Here is a 16645-nt window from a genome sequence, read left to right as displayed (position 1 = left end):
TGTTAACTGATAAACTCTCCTTTCACCTGATAAGATTATGTTATGAAATGTTCTTGTCCATATCTATGAGGGGAATCTGACACGGTTTTTCCTAACAAAACTAAAGTCTTAATTGCAACACTGCTTTAACTCACTGCTGACAGTCTCAGTTGGTTTACAGTTTTAAAATTAGGTGTCTGTATATTTATTTTATTTAGAATAAATCCAAGCCAATGATTTATGTTGACTACTAGTGTAGACGAAAATCTGATATCAGAGGAAAAACAGAAGGGTTAGGTTTGGAAATGTGCTCTGGATACTAGAAGTGACGGGAGAACAGATATTTCAAGCACTGGATGGGTATAACATCTGCCTCTCTACCCCATCATTTATTTCACACACTCTAACCCAGGCACCATTTTGCTCGCGTCCATCCACCTTCCCTTTGAAGCAGCTAGGGCGGGGGTGCTAGGGGTTGAATGTGTGTGTCTGAAGGGTTTCGGATTTGAGCTGCAGAAAGAAAGGGCAGTTTCGAGGAAGTGACGGACGAGGCACAGGGGACTGGTCAGAGGAAGTTTGCTTGCTGGTGCTGCCGTGCTGCTGAACCAAACTTTTCCCCCTCGAGCGCCAGCGGCACCGTGGATCGGGACGGACGGATCCAGCGGCGGAGGGAGCCAAACCAGCGGTACTGAGGAATAACTTGAAATTGGGAGAAAGAAAGGATCGCAGAGGAATTTCACTCTTGCAACCACCCCCCCTCCTCTCCTTCTCTTCCCCGCGCCTCCTCCGGGTTTTTTTCTGGGATCCGCGATGGGGAAGGAGCAGGAGCTCCTCGAAGCGGCGCGCACGGGAAACCTGGCCGCTGTGGAAAAGCTTTTATCCGGGAAGCGGCAATCAGCTGGCACCGGGAGCGGGTCGTCTGGGACCGGTGGAAGTGGCAACAGCGGCGGCCACGGCGCCTCATCTCATCCGCTCTCCAGTCTGCTCAGGTAGGCTCTGGAAGAGGGAAGGAGAGGTGGATATGACTGAATGGGAAACAGCCACCAGTGTTGTCCCTGCCAAAGATAGTCGGATTACTAACTGTTAAAGCGTATAGTACAGTATATTCAATATTCCTGACTAGTAATGAGTTTTGCATTGGCACACAAACAACCTAAACCAGTGCAGCGCAGAAGCAGTGGCATGCTTCTTTGTTAGCTCCCAGCTCTGTGTCCCTGCCGGCTTTACTGTAATGTGCATAAACAGCTTGGAAGGCAATTATGCAACTAAACTAGAGAAATCCGAAACACCCAGCGGTTTCGATAAAAACTGGTGCACATGTATTATTAATAGTTTACACAGAGTCTAGACCTGAAGACTCACTGGTGAAGGTGGAGTAGAAAGCCAGTTGTCAGAAGTAGACTCATTACGAAGCAGCATCACTGTAGTATTTTTATTGGAAATCTCTTTTAACAACCCGAGGTATGAAACTCCAGTTATTTACTTCAAAGAGGGAAGTCCTTGGTGAAGTAAACGTTTGATGTGTTTCTTCACATCCATGAAAAAAGATCTACCCTGGTTTAGCTGCTCAGACCAGGTTTTTGCTTGTCAACAATGGCTTTTTGTCCGACTCACTGCTCCTTATTAATTACGAGTAATTTACAGATAAGAAAGCAAACTACAGCCAATATACATTATCTGTCGTCCTTGCCCACATTCCATCTGTTCACATACTTCAGACTGTCTGTAAATGCTCAGATTAAAATGCCTGTTTTTGAGTGATGGTCTACAGAACAGGAGATATTTGCCAACAATGGAGTATATTGGAAGAGGCGTTGGTAATGGGCTTGAGTCCCTAGTCATGGTCCTGTCCTGTCCTGTTTTTGATTGAGTTTAAGATTGCATCAAATTCCTCACTGTATTAAGAAGGGGCAGCTTGGCTGCGCCTTCTTCTAATGTACCATCCCTCTAACTTTGTGCAGATGAGGACTACAGGGTAATATTAAATAATGGGATGAAATATAATAGATCTGATAAGTGCCGAGTTTCATTTTGTCCTGCAGATGTTATCTGAATCACAGGCTTGCCACACCAGGATTGTTGATTTTCCCTGGGCTGAAATGATGTGTTGCTCTGAAACCATGTGATGCAGTTTCATAATGTATCCATAGCTGAGACAGTCATTGTGCTATATGCAATGTTAAGCTGCACCAAGAAAGAAAAGAACAGCCTTATTGTTTAGAAAGAGCCTACTCCTTAAGGCTACATATGCTGCAATATGTCAGCCTATACATAAAAGCGAACAATAGCCGGTAAACCTGTTGAGATAAAACTTATGGCCAGGCTATGGGCTGCATGTTAAAAGCACCCTTATTTTAATACTGAGCACATGTGGGTGAACGTGTGTCAATCAAAACATACATTGGCTCACGTGGGAGCTCGGTGCCAGCCGTCTTCATCTTAGAGGCAAGTGTTACGGCGGAGCTCGAGGTGATGCGTCACTGTGTTAGACAGCACAATGTACTCAAGGTAATTACATTAAACCCTTATAATCGGAAATCCAAAATCCAATTCAGAGATGTCATGCAGTCAAGGCTGGCTCTGTTTCTCCCTCACAGATCTGTGGGCGGACTGAGGAGACCATTGTGTGTCATCTGTTCTGACTTGAGCAATCAATGTTTGGCAGTGATAGCTCTGGGAAATTATTGGCTAGACTTTGTAGGAAATGAATTAACTAGCAGTGGGGTGACCTAAAAAGCCTGTTGCTTGTGGACACCTGCGCTCATAGGACAGACTCTCAAACAAGTTGCAAGATTATTGACCACAGGGAAGCCCTGGGGATTGTTGCTACTGCACACTTTTGATTTAGTTTGCATAATCAAAATGTCAATACGTTTAAGGGTATCACAGTGAATTAATGCAGTGGCACTGGCTGTGGGTGGGAGTGTGTGTCTGTGTTTTTTTCCTTTACCAGAGTCTCTTTGTAACTTATTCATCATCCATTGTTAGAAAGGGTAGCCTTGTAATCCTGTCAAAGGAGATTTGATCTGTAGGGATGAGCTTTCTTTAGCAAATTTCTAGCCTGTGCTGGTTGTAACACCAGTGTGTAGAAAGGGATGTATGTTACTTACACTCCCACTGTATCTCTCTTTATTACAAGAACACTAACTTCCACCTGTTTGATAAAACTTCTTCGTACTTTAAGTTTGTCTGGGACCTAAAGGGCCATTTCATTAACATGTCATTAACTAGTAGTTAAATTTAACTTGTTTCTGCAGCTGCACTGTTGTAGCAGGACATTAGGCCTTATTCGCACCACCACAGGCTATACAGAACAATCTAACCTAATCAGCTTCATTACTATTCTTTGAAGGTGTGCTGTGTATGTTTCTACTAGATTTCTGGCGTTGTTGCCCTGGAATGGGGTACATGTCAAGACTTGTGTGTGTTTTTGTAACCAGGCAGTTGCACAGCTCTGCTCTGCGGAATGTCTGCTTTCCCAGGAGGCTGATTCCCAGCGGCTGCCGTGGGATCGACACTGACCCCTGCATGTTTAACACTGTCGCCGCCCCAAACATTTGTTCTGGTGGTGCTCCATTCACACCAAAATGAGCTGGGCAGGGCTTCCTCATGTAGTAAGGTCATGGTGTAACCTTTATAGTTACCTTGTTCAGTGGTGGTTGCGGTTTGGTTGATGCAGAACCTTTTAACAATATTGTTTGTTGAAGTTATTTAGTCCACATTCTGGCCTATTTTAGGGACCCTAGTTTTTACTAGGGCCCCATGACCGGTTTTGATCCCAGAGGTCTACAGGAAGAGTTCTTCACTTGCACTTCCTGGCCCAGGTTGTCCAAACACAGGCAGCTGCTGCTGTCAGACCGGAGGTAAGACAAGTCCCTGGCAGGGAGAGTGCCAGCACACTGAGGGGAAATTAACAGAGGAATGCATGGCGTTCTGGACAGACTCTTTGAGAGCTTAGCCAGATGAGGGCTCGTCTCCCAGCTTCACAGCCATGTCCTTTGTCCCACTGACAAAAGCGTAGAATGATGGCTTTTCATATTCACATCAGTCCCTAAAGACCATTCCAGGACTTTTCTATACTTTTTAGTCTTACAAAGAAAATTGAGCTGTCATTTGGATAGAATTAGACCACCTATTTAGAGAAAACCTCTCATTCAGGATAATGTTTGCCACTGCTATAGGCTAAAACAAGTGGGGCTTTTGCAATATTTTGTGATAAAGATTGGCTTTTGAAATGTACTTTGTGTAACATGTTTTTCCTTTTCTGAATGCTAGCAAGGGAAGCATTTCTGTCAGTGTGATGACTCGGTTAGCATTTTAAGAGGCTTGGGCACAACTCCAGATCATTCCATCCCATTACATCCACAATTTCTGGCTCATCTCAAGCAGACCCATGCTGTCAGACTGGTGTCAGCTGAGAAAATATCTGCTGCATAACAACTAGCACATACTGTCCTTTTAAAAACTAAATTCCCTGTAGATTCTCTGTTATTAGTATCTGTGTGAATGTAGAATTCACTGAGTGTGAAGGTGCACTGTAGGACTTAGGATGGTGTGTCTGCAGATGACAGGTTCACAGCGGGAATCTGACACCCCCAGTCCTTAGCTGTGTCTCATAGTAGCTGTCAAAGTTCCTTCAAACTGTCTCGGTGCCTGCTGTATGTGCAGCCGACAGTGTTAACACGGCAGTTCCTACCACTTTTACAACAACAGCAAGAGCCTCGGATCATTCTGAGGTAGCTAAAAGCTAGAACGCAGCGTGCCTGGCAGTCACATTTCCTCAATTGTTGACCTGTGAACTGAATGAAACTGTAGCTGGTTCAACCCAGGAGGGAGCAGTGGTAGCTGGGAAATCTAACACCACCATGTTAGCATTCCTGGAGCATCTGAATTCTGGAGGCTCTGCTCTGCGCATTGTTTACGCCCCGTGTTTGTGTAGTCTGAGAAAGCAAGCAGAGAGGCACTTAGTAGCAGTGATGAATTCCACATATGTGTGTGTGGAGGGAGTAGAAACTGACAATAGTAGTGTCCGTGCAGTTTGCAGCCATCTTTATTTGAACCTAATGGTGGTTGGCTAAAAATAGTTTTCATCCAAGTGGGTCAGGGGATTCTTGATTAGTTTGTAGAGGAAAAGGTTGGCCAGGAGTTGTCTGAAACAGAAAATATATCTTGTACGGATGCCAAGTAATGATGATAATAAGTACACTAATGAAGTATTTCAATAGCCCTATTCACAATAAAATTCTGAACAGTTAAGACACACTAGTGTCTCATAGTTCTCTGATTTTAAGGAAATCGCTGCTGTTATTTACAGTTTCCATCTTTCTTCGCTTCCTGTATTAAAAGAAACAGAAAGTTGCTTATATAGGAGCAGGACAGTAACACAAGGACACATTTACTGACACTTGCCTGTGCTTGTTTGTGCGAACTCTATTTCACCCCTGTCACTGAAAACCTTATAACAACAAATGGACAAATGGAAAAGATAAGGCTGCTGAGGTTGTGGTGTATCTCTGTGTGTGGTGTCTGTTTTTTAACCCATTTATAGGAAGACATGCCACAACAACCAGAGACGTGAGGCCCACTCTGTTGTCCTGCACAGGCCTACATGTGTTGGCTGGGTGCTAGCAGCCCCCGACCCAGACATTTTTGTCTGTCTGGGCTGCTGGCTGGCGTCTTCCTTTCTCTCCTACTCTGCTTCTCTCAGCAGCCTTCTTGCCCACCTGCTGGGCCCACGCCAACCTCCACTCCACCTCCAGACTTCAAACATGTTGTACTTGGAGCCAGAATAATGACACCACCCTCAGTGTGTTCACACAGGAAACAAATTAGCCTAGATCATTTTAAAATTCCCGTTTGCTTTGCTATTTCTGCAAACCATAAAATAGAAACATAGCAAAGTACTCTGGACTGGTTTAGCCCTAGCATGACTAAGCAGACTGGCAACAGGCTGTGAATGTGCAACTACTTTCATATTTACACATACAGCTTATCATGAATAAGGTGTGAAGTTTTGTTTTTTTTTAGATTTAGATGGTCACGAAAACAGAACAAGTTAAAAAAAATTGTGACGCCTAAGAAAAAGAATCACTTTTCTGATAAATTTTGTGAAGAGAACAAACTGAGAAGACTTCAACAAAATCTTAAACTATGCAAACTAGATCACACAGAAGCTGTGTGCTATTTCCAGAAGTGGGTTGTCAGCATAACTGAAAATAATCCCATCCATTCTGCAACATTTTAGTTGAATCTGAATATCGGCTCTCTCTTTTAAGCAAATTGCTCAGTGGATGTCGCTGTGAGAAATGGGTGATCTGTGTAGCTGTGAGGTGGCGTCTGCTGTGAAATCAGTGTGGGAAATACCAGCTTGTTGAAAGACAGGATGTGATTGAATGTGTTTTCCTTGTTTTCTTGCCCCATCTCATTCCCTCGTCTTTTCTTCTAGATTCATCACACCTTTTCAGCCTGCAGTCAGTGTTTTCCATGTCCATCATTTTGATTCTACTGGACCCCACTGGACTGCTCTTATCATAGACTGTGGGCATATACAGTTTGTTCACACCTCCTGCTGCAACACAGTTGCTCGGTGACAGTTGCTTGTTATGGTGTGCTTGTAAGCCACGAAGACTTACAGACACAATCGGGTTTTGTCAGGACGGAATTAGCAAATGAGCTACTATATTGATGTCTTCATTTGAATAATTTCTGTCCTTTTTTGCTGTTTACTTTACCTCCATGTTTTAGTAGCCTTGTTGACACATTCTCATGTAAGATTTTCTGAAATGGTTGAGACTGGCAAATTCATTATTTGATTATGAGGACTGTTGATCGACTTTATGAATGGTGATTTATGAAAGTCGATCAAAAATTTGAGGTCACCAGAGAACGAATCCCACATTATCAGAGCAAAATTTCACTTTGTCCAAGTGCTCATTAACAGCAAGCATAACTAACTCAAAGCATCATTGAGTTTAGGACCAGCCTCACAGAGAATGGCTGTAGAGTCTTAGTCTGGTTGCTTTTTGTAACATTTGTGCCACCCCAACGTAATATAGGCTCATCAGGAGTTTTAGAAAATCATGGCTTAGTAATCATTGGTTGGAAACATTAACTGCATGATCAAGAAATTCTTTTCTGAAGTATCTTTGAGATGTGTTAGTCATAGACTTGAAGTTTGTTGCCAAATTTCTTTCCCAACGCTGCCTAACTTGTAATACTACTTCAGCATTCTGGATGTGTTATCATTTAATCTGTTTCGCAACAACCTTCATGATGAGTATGTATTACTATAGTGCATTTGTAGTTCTTAACCTGGCATCTTGACAGAGATTTTAGTTGAATAAGTCTGTTCTCAGCAGGCCTGGAGGACTCTGGCAGGGACTTCAGTCTCTCTTTGCTGAGGAGGAGAAGATGCTCAGGTTGGCTGTTTGGCAGCAGGGCATCTGGTTTCAGCATCCACCAGCCATATGCATAATTAAGCCCAATTTCCCTGACGGTGGCTGACATGCGCCAGTCACTACTGGGCTCAGTGCCCTGGGCTAGACTAATCCCTTACCGTGTGGTCACACAGCTAATAGGCTGGAGGACAAATCTGTTTATTTGACACTAGGTTCACACTCACCTGGGTTCTTATTTGCTTAAACCTACTACTGAATTCTGCCCAGGGCTCCGTAAGTAAACAAGGAATCATATATCATGACTTTTGATTCCTCTGGAATTATTGTAGGCTTTTGTCATATGGGCAAAATAGAAATCTTTACTTTGGATATCTGCTGTTGTTAAAACCATCAACATGTTGATGCCTGACTCAGATGGCGCACTAAAAATGAAAGGCAATGGATCTGGTAATTCTGGTTAGTCCTGATCATGACATCTAGTAAAATACTGAGTAGAGATTTAATCATGATTTGAATGATCTCTGCTTTTAAATCTGCTTACTTATCGAAGAGAGAGAGAGAATCAAATTATCAATACAAATGTGATTTAATCTAACTGACGGATACATTTAAATGCATCAACTCATTGATAGTTTAGTCACTTGGTCACTTGAGAATCAATGCTAAAAACCTGACTCCAGTGTCTTCTGTTCCATCATTTTTGGACTTCAGAAAAAAAATAGAGGGCATTAATGTTTAAGCCTACATATTTTGTAAATGACCATCTATTTCAAATACTACTCAAATCAGTATGTGTGACTAACATTAGCAAACTAATGCAGAGAACACATAAAAGCGAGAAAATGTTATTATCTGTCCTACTCTCATACTGGCTGGGCTTTGTACAACACAGAATTACAGCCCCCCCAGAATCTCTTTCAAACTTTAGCTTCATCCTGCTGATATTCCCTCAGGGAAATTAAGGATTAGCTCAGCCTTTCAAACAGAAATTCCTCAGTCAGTTCCCATGAATGTGCCCCCTCCCAAAGCAAATCAACTCTGGTTTGCCCATTGCCCTGCTATGGGCCTAAGCCCTGGCCCTCCGTTAGGCTGGTTGTGAGCCGTAGTAAGAGGATGAAGTGGATTGTCGAGCACCACTCTGACTCATGCCCTTGAGTGCCATGCTGCCAAAATGCTGAGAGGACATAACACTTGGATTGCACTTAAAGCTGCTGCTACAGGCAGCCCCGCTTATACCAAATTTAAATGCTATGGCTGTGGAAAAAAATGTAATGAGGAGACAGCTTCATTTCCTCAGCATGGAGATAGGATTAATTAACACCCATGTCCCTGATTACAGCTGCGCTACTATGGAAGAACCACAAAGTGAGATAATATTGCGGTTTGTGTTGCATCACGCCCCTGTTGGCGTTTCTTTGGCCATGTGGCTGACGTGACAGTGAACGTTTGTGCTTCTGAGCGACATTTTCAGAACTTCTGGCAATGACACATCAGAGTCATGACTGCTGAGTAGGTCCGCTGTCAAAGGCCTCATAAATTTGACCAGTTTATTCTAGATTTTGTTGAAAATGGATTATTTTGCATATGAAAGTGAAATCTTGCAGTATGTATCATGATACATCGGACTTTTTCATTGACATGGATGTTTTGTCTTGCACAGCTATTTTAAACTAAGCAAGTTTGTCAAAATTCTGGACCTGGACCCACTATACACATAACACCAAATAGACTAACATTTCTTCTGCAGTGTCTTTAAAGGACAGGAAAATGTCCCAATGTCCACTTGCATGAAATGACAATGGACGCAGTAAAATCACAACCTTGTTAATTATGTGCCCAATCCCATGGCATGCCTTCTTGCATTACTCTGATAATCATTACTGCCCCATGCCTGATTTTGTTAAATTCTCCAGTCGTATTCGCTGCTCTGTTCATGTTTATGTTAATTTGTTTATGGGGTTTTTGCTGTAAGCCGTTACATAACTCTGTTATCTAGGACAGCAACTAGAGGTCTGTTTCTGTCTCCGTTTTCCCCTTTGATGTGTTCAGCGGCCGTGCAAAAGCCAGTGTTGCTGTACTCTTAACTATAAGTTTGGTTACTGGTTCTGGAGGTACAGAGTGGATGTGTGCTTGTGTGATGCTTTAAGAGCTGATATAATTATAACTCACACACTTGTCTTTTTAACTTTTTATCAATCCCCAGCATTTCCTTCCACCACATTTTCCCAGTATCTAGTATTTCCTCCAAGCACACCCTGCTTTTGATGTCGCATGTCTTCATGGTTGCCAGACTTGGTAAGATGAGACCCAGAGCGCCTGCTGTAAGAAATAAATGGCTTAGGTTATGACTAGTAGAGTGTCGCATCCCTGTGTGTCTGTGTTCTTTCAGGCCCCATTGTTCTGCAGGCTATAGAGCCCTCCAAGATACTTATTTAATGAGACGGCTCTGACTGTGTAATTGCAGCCTGCTCTGAGAGCTATTATGGGAGATGTATTTTAGGGGGGCAAAACAGCCATTACTGCGACAAAATCGAGCCGTGTGTGTGAAGCAAAGTCACACAGTTGCACTGAATCTGATGTGAGGAGGCTGATCAAGCTGCTGCCACACCTTCTGATTATATCATGGATCAATTCATATCATGTCAGTGAGTGTGTCTAACTGCTGGAGCTGATATGCGGTGCTTTTTTTTTTTTTTTTTTTTCGGCAAATAGCCTGTGATGCTTGTGTCTGTTCATCTTCCTGGCAGGGCTCTCTCCAAAGGCTTCATTCATAGAAGTTACTTACTTGCATCAAAATCCAAGCCAGTAATAATTGATGAAGGTATCCAACTGGCAAATCAGTAGCTTTCATTGGTTTTTAGACCGTTCTCTATAATATATCAAAAGCTAAGTAAAGTGTTATATAAAAAAAGTTTTTTAAAAATATTTCTCTCCCATTCATGATTGATTCTGTGTGAGGCCCAACTGTTTTGCTCCCATTCTCTTTCTGTATGGCAAATGACTCTGGTCTCAGATATTTGGTTCACTAGTGCTGGGATTTCCTTGTCACATGATTTATTTAGGCTGTGTTAAGGTCTTTCAGAGAGCCTCACATCCCAGTCCTGGCTCTCTGTCTCACCAGACATCCTTTAGCTTCTTAAATTACTCATTCCCTCCCTCTTTACCGGCCCCTCTATCATCATTCTCTTTCGTCCTCACCGCAGAGCTTTTTAGAAATTAAAAGAAACAAACCAATCTGAGCTGACAGCTGAGTTCAGCCCAAGTGAATGGAGCACTATGCTAATGCTGGCCTACCTTACACCTTGCCCCTTCAGTGCTGCAGTCTCTGTGCTTTGTTTGTTGTTTCTTAGACTGCATAACAAAAAGCTATTCTACATCAGGACTTGGCTCAGAATAATCAGGCTTGGTTTGCATATTTACTGTAAACTAGACAAAATTAGCTTATCTTAGCTGCTGCTCAGTGGTGATGGTGTTTCTTTTTCTTCCTGGCTTTCTGGTTCAGTGCTGCTCGTGGCCCCGTGCTTATTCATTTCTGTCATCTCACATGCTTCTCTAGAGAGACAGAGAGAAAGAGAGAGAGGGAGAGAGGGAGGGAGAGAGAGAGCATGTGTGGAGGTATGCCCCCACCTGTGTGTGGGTGGGGCTGGGCTGTGTGATGTGAACTAGCTGCTGTGCCCTGAGATAGCAATCACAGCAGAATCAGCCACACCCACAGGTAGAGACTTTACAGAGGGATAGGCAGTGTTTGTTTGGTGTGCGTGTGTGTGTGTGTGTGTGTGTTTGTGTTTGTTTGTGTTTGTTGTGTTTTTGCCTGTGTTATAAAAGCATAATAAAAATCTTCTCTACTCTTAACAGTATCTGGAGAGGCCCCAATGTGAATTGTGTGGACAGCACTGGATACACCCCCCTCCACCACGCGGCCCTCAATGGACACAGGTAGTTCAGTGATAAATGACTGTTGGAATTGGGAGGAATGCCTGTGTTGTAGCCTGTTTCAGTCCCTCTCTTCATTCTCTGCATTAAATGAAGTCTTCCCTCACAGACAATTGTCCCACTGGGAGCTATTGATTGACCGTTTGCTACGGCTGTGTGCATTTATTAGTGTGGTTTATACTCTTGACGTTTTCTGACCTGCCCTGTCCCTTGAACGATCTGCAGCGAGGTGGTGGAGGCGCTGCTACGAAACGAGGCCTTGACCAACATCGCCGACAACAAGGGCTGCTACCCTCTCCATCTGGCCGCGTGGAAGGGAGATGAACACATTGTAAAACTGCTCATTCACCAAGGACCTTCCCACCCCAAACTCAACGAGCAGGTCTGACACTATGCATCGTTTCTGTTTCTGTTTCTGTGTGTGCATTTTGGTCTTCTGGTTTCCCTCTCACAGTTCCAGTTTTGGATTTTTCAAACACGAGTTGTGAAATGATGACTAAATTGATTTGTTCTTCAGTTTGTTCCGTGTAAGCGTGTCTGTCTCTGCAGCAGACACAGCAGGACTTTGTGAAAGTTTCTTTAGCCCTCTTTTAAAGTAAAGAACATTTAAGTTTAGCTCTTCAGCATATTTGCTGACCTCTTGTAGTTTTATAATTACAATTCCGATGATTTAGTCAGCAACTATAGGAAGTCGATCATTTTTCCACTTAAGGTAAGGAGGAAATTCTTAGCAATAAAATGCACCGTGGACGTGTTTTGATGCAAAATTCTAATTCAGCATGGCATGATTTATATTTGAACAAGAAGAGCGCATTAACCTCAGCGCATCATGACTTTTACTGATACTGTGACACTTGAAGTGCTTGTTTGCGCTAACCGTTTTAACAGTTTTAACTAATGTGTGATTATTTTGGTTGGTTGCTTACTGCACAGACAGCCTCCAAACCAACATCGTCTTTGGCCGCTCCTGTTTGGGATGCGGAGAAATGACCCATCATGAGCCTCAGAAATGTAGTCAGGACCACAACAAGCCAAACTCAGGCACAACAAAATATCAATTGGATGAAGAAATATCTTTGTCTCATTTTGTGTCATTTCTCCCTGCCTGTTCATGACATCTGATTGTTCATTAACTCAAACCTGATTTTTTTTTTCTCTGTTTCATTTAGTTTGACTCATTTGTGATCATCATTCATTTGTTAATTGCTTGTCTGAACCAAAACCATCGGCCTATCTTCTCTTCCTCCCTCCCAGAGCTCTGTAGACCATAAAGAGTTCAAACGCTGTGGGCCCTTTGACCCCTATATTAATGCCAAGGTGTGTACACGGTGCTGCTGAAACAACATTTCCTTTTGAAGTGCTTCTTTGCTTTACTGCTGTGTTGGCTTGCTGTGCTTGAATTTGTTCTTTTTGCTGCTGACTTGCTGCTGCAGAGATATGTGGAGGCTTTTAATTTCACTGGCTATCAGTACATCTCTGTCCCCTGGCTTTCTACTCTTGTTCACTTGTGATCTCCAAATTGTTATGTTTAACATAAGTGTCACAGCATTACAGCACGCCCCCCCACTACAGAAGTTAATCTTCTTGTTAAGTGTTACAGTGCTCTTGTAGAAGCCTTTTTAATCCGGGTCAAGAATAAACTCGGCTTTGAATGAAAATACCCTAGAAAGTTTGGTAAATCACTGTCCCCTCTGGGTGGTAGTAGGTGAGTTATGAGTCTCTCTGTGTCAGTTTTTCTCTTCAGGGTGAGAAAAATTGAGTGAAATTGGTTTGAAAAAATGGTATACAGCCCGAGGCACTACAGTTGTTGGCACCACACAGCCAGCAGTAGGAGAAAATATTGACTGATTCAAACCACACTATCAGTTAAAGCTCCAACAACCATTACAGTATTAAAAAAAATCAACAATGGAAGGTTGAAAGATGGAGTAGCTTATAGGAAGTCTCCTGCAAAACCTGCCACCAGTACACAGCACTGCTGGCTGATGGATACTATATTATTTTACTGTAATTAGTAAAATAATTTTTGCAATTGAAATCGGTTCATTTTCTGCTGATTGGGTAATATATTAACCAATTGCTAATTTCAGTTATATGGCATTATTTCGAAGATAAATAAAGTAACTCCATCGAGGTTAAGCAAAATAAAAAATAAAATGAGACACCTCAGAGGAGCATCAGATTGAAGAGGCAAAAAGAAATAATGGAGGACAAACCCATCTTTTATTCTCTGTCTCTCATTTATGTGACTTCTCTGGAGCACATACTGTATTATTACATCAGGTTTTCAGTTTGAGCATCACCTTCAGCTATCCAGGGAAGCCCCAGTCACAGCCTGTCTGCATGAGAAGGATGCCAGTTTAGCAGGCACTGCAGAGTTGACAGTGTCTCCAACAGTGTCACCCTCACATTTAGAGCAGTGTGAACATGTTCAGCGCTCCATTATTGCATTTGCTGCCGGCTGGACTGGAAACCCACCCAGGCCCTTGGATACAGCTGCACACTATTTTTGAATATTGTCACATTTCTCCCGGAGCAGTGAGTCTGGTTGGCTGTTAAGTTTATGAATGATATTTTTAATGCAAACACTTTCAGGATAGTTTGGGGGGCCACTACCTGGTCATGAGCCTTAATAATTGATGCCTTGTTATGAATAAATCAAAAACGTGGTTGCAGTGTGGAGGCTCTGGCCCTGTTTGTGATCATGGTTGATGGCATCATGTGACTGAGTGGGCGGGGTGCATCCTGCCTCCCCTCTCATCACACTCCAGGTCCAGAGAGCCATCTCACGAGGAGGAGGAGGAGGATGGGAGGTTTTCAGCGTACCACTCTCTTTGCATCAGCATCAAAGAGAGATTTCCATGCCATGCTTGTCTGTGTGAGTGCGTAAATGGGTGTATTCCCCCCCTCCTCCTCTCACCTCCCAGTTTGTGCTTCTGAGCTTGCGTTGCTGTGAGAGAGGAAGAGGTGGGACGTTGTCATAGTAACACGGCATAGTCACGGCTTATTCGTCGTACAGTGGCGGTGAGTTGACCCAGTGGAGAGATGTGATGTTTGGGCAGGGTGAGTTAGCCAGACATGAAGGGTGTGTGATGAGGCTTTAAGGTAGATCCATGGACTCATGGAGGACTGGGGCTTCAGTGGTCCCCTGTCAGGAACCCTCAAAGAATCAGCTTGAGCCGGATCAAGGTCTCTGTGATCCTGGTCCAGGAAGCCAGCCAGACTAATGTTTGTTCACTGCACCTCAGTGCTGTCCCCCACTGATAGTGTCTTTTGTGGGTTGGTCACTTTGATGATGTTTCAAACACCTCATTATGAGAGAGGTAACCACTAATCACAGGCATCTGAAGACTGGGGTAACACCGATTCAGGACATACGGTTCTGGGATTTTCCCAAAAAACAAGTTGTTGACTCTGGAGCTAAAACTGATTGGTGAATCATCAGAGAATTAATTAGCAACTATTTTTGATAATCAGTTTTAGTATGCCCCAAACCCAGCAATGATCAATTTTCTTTCATAAGACAAAAAAAGCATAAAATCCTCACATTAAAAAAACTATGGCAAGTATTCTGATTATTGAGAATGAGAATTGTTTCCATCCACAGCGATGGGAGGATCATAAGCTTTTTCTCTGTCTTATTCAGTGTTAGATAGAATATCTATGGGTTTTGAACTGTTGCTGGTCAAATGAAAAAAAGACATTTCTTAACATCACACTGATCATTTCATGCTGTTTTCTCTCATATAAGTGAAACAATTAGTGAAAACAGAAAATAATAGCCAGATTAATTCGTAATGAAAATAAATGTTAGCTGCAGCCCTAGAACACTCTGTCTTATTTGTTGTGAAGAGTAATTTCTAAGGAGTGATGGTTTGAGGCTTTTCTAATGATCATCATCATCTAATTATCTTGTCTAAAAACGTCAGAGTGGGATATTCAGCATAAAACATTAACCAACATATTAAGAAAGTTAACATGAGAAAGCAGAATTTCAAAATAAAAATTGGTTAAGAATCCTGGTCCTGCATGTTTTGATGAACATTTTTATTGACCTAATTTTTGTTAATTACCATATTTTCTGTGTATTGCTCCATAACAAGATGTAGCCCTTGGTCTGCCGTGACCCATATCACGCTACCTTTCACCCAGGCTTCATCTTTCTATATAGGTCACATGTCTAATACAATATATGTTTAGATGAGATCCCCTCACCCGGGCTCAGATGTTCAGGCGCTCTGCCATTAACATGAACTCTGACACCATCAGGAACTGCACATTATCCCAGACAAATTCAAACAGAATAAAACTAATGCTCAAGAAAAGTCAAACAAATGACATTTAATAAAAAAAAATAGAGGTGAAGTATTATGGTTGTGAATGGATAGAAGTGAAGTTCATATTCAGGCTGGAAAAGGATCATATGTTTTTCTGTCAGGCTTGGTGTGCTGTTTCTCAGAGGGCTGACATAAGGAAGTTTCTGGTGGCAGCAGCAGAAGTAATTTCTTCGGACTTGGTCACCTCATTATCAAGTGGAGCAGAGTTTCCCCTCCTTCCTCAAGGCACAACGCTCGCAGTCTGCCAGCACGCTCATTTATCCCCTCTGTCTGTCACTTCGGTGTCCAGCTCTTCCCTCGACAAGACATCATACCCCCTCCCCTTACCTTCTGCTCTCTGCTTGTCCTCCAGGACTTGGTCTTGTCTCCGTCGTGCCAAGAAATGGTTGGAGCATGTTTGAAGAGCCCTCGAGGGGACACTGTGTTGTTTAAGGATCAGGGTTTCTCTTCATTGTCATGCTTTCATATTTGCCAATTTTAGGATGTGTCTTCTGCGTCAGACGCAGGAAATTGTTGCCGGAGGTGAAGAGATCTACTTCCTACTTCTAGGAAAATTTGATCTTTCCTGTAAAAGGGAGAAAAGGTCTTCTGAACAACACAATTACAATCTATGGCAGGAAACCAGCGAGAAATTTCCATATATCTGCTTACACCTACATTTGAGTGTGTTATAAACTGTTTAGATGGTGCTTGTAAATGCAAACTAGAGGGATGTTAAATGGTGAAGTCAAGATTATGCAATTCACATTCACCGGATAATAAACAAAAAAATAATCACAAATTTTTTATACAAATTTGTATATTGCTCCCATAAATTTAAAATAGTGTGGAAAATGTGTATGTGTGAGATCTATGATTTATATGAATGCTGGGGAACTAGTGGGATTTCAGATTGTGACAGTGAACACGGGCATGCAGCGAGCATGGGCAGCCCTTTGGCACACTAGCTGCAACAGCTGCTCAGCCCACCCCTCCACCACCACCACCACCCACCGCTGC

At 42.7% G+C, this 16645-nt stretch overlaps 1 protein-coding gene across 7 annotated transcripts in view; it reads left to right on the top strand.

Moving 5' to 3' along the window:
* The first annotated feature begins 480 nt into the window (after positions 1-480).
* LOC121191545 (ankyrin repeat and SAM domain-containing protein 1A-like) overlaps positions 481-16645 on the top strand; it is a 60272-nt gene continuing 44107 nt past the window's right edge. For 3 of the 7 annotated variants that reach the window (XM_041052733.1, XM_041052725.1, XM_041052716.1), the window contains exons 1-4: positions 481-968; positions 11232-11312; positions 11535-11691; positions 12564-12626. In XM_041052733.1, the coding sequence (XP_040908667.1) occupies positions 790-968; positions 11232-11312; positions 11535-11691; positions 12564-12626 (480 nt within the window). In that variant the 5' untranslated portion in view covers positions 481-789. The remainder of the gene's footprint in view (positions 969-11231; positions 11313-11534; positions 11692-12563; positions 12627-16645) is intronic. The other 4 variants (XM_041052742.1, XM_041052751.1, XM_041052768.1 and 1 more) reach the window with 2 other exon arrangements.

This window comes from Toxotes jaculatrix, chromosome 2 (assembly GCF_017976425.1).
Source record: "Toxotes jaculatrix isolate fToxJac2 chromosome 2, fToxJac2.pri, whole genome shotgun sequence".
Classification (NCBI taxonomy): Eukaryota; Metazoa; Chordata; class Actinopteri; family Toxotidae; genus Toxotes; species Toxotes jaculatrix.
Note: the sequence above shows the minus strand (reverse complement) of the source record. Positions and strands in the feature narration are given on the sequence as shown.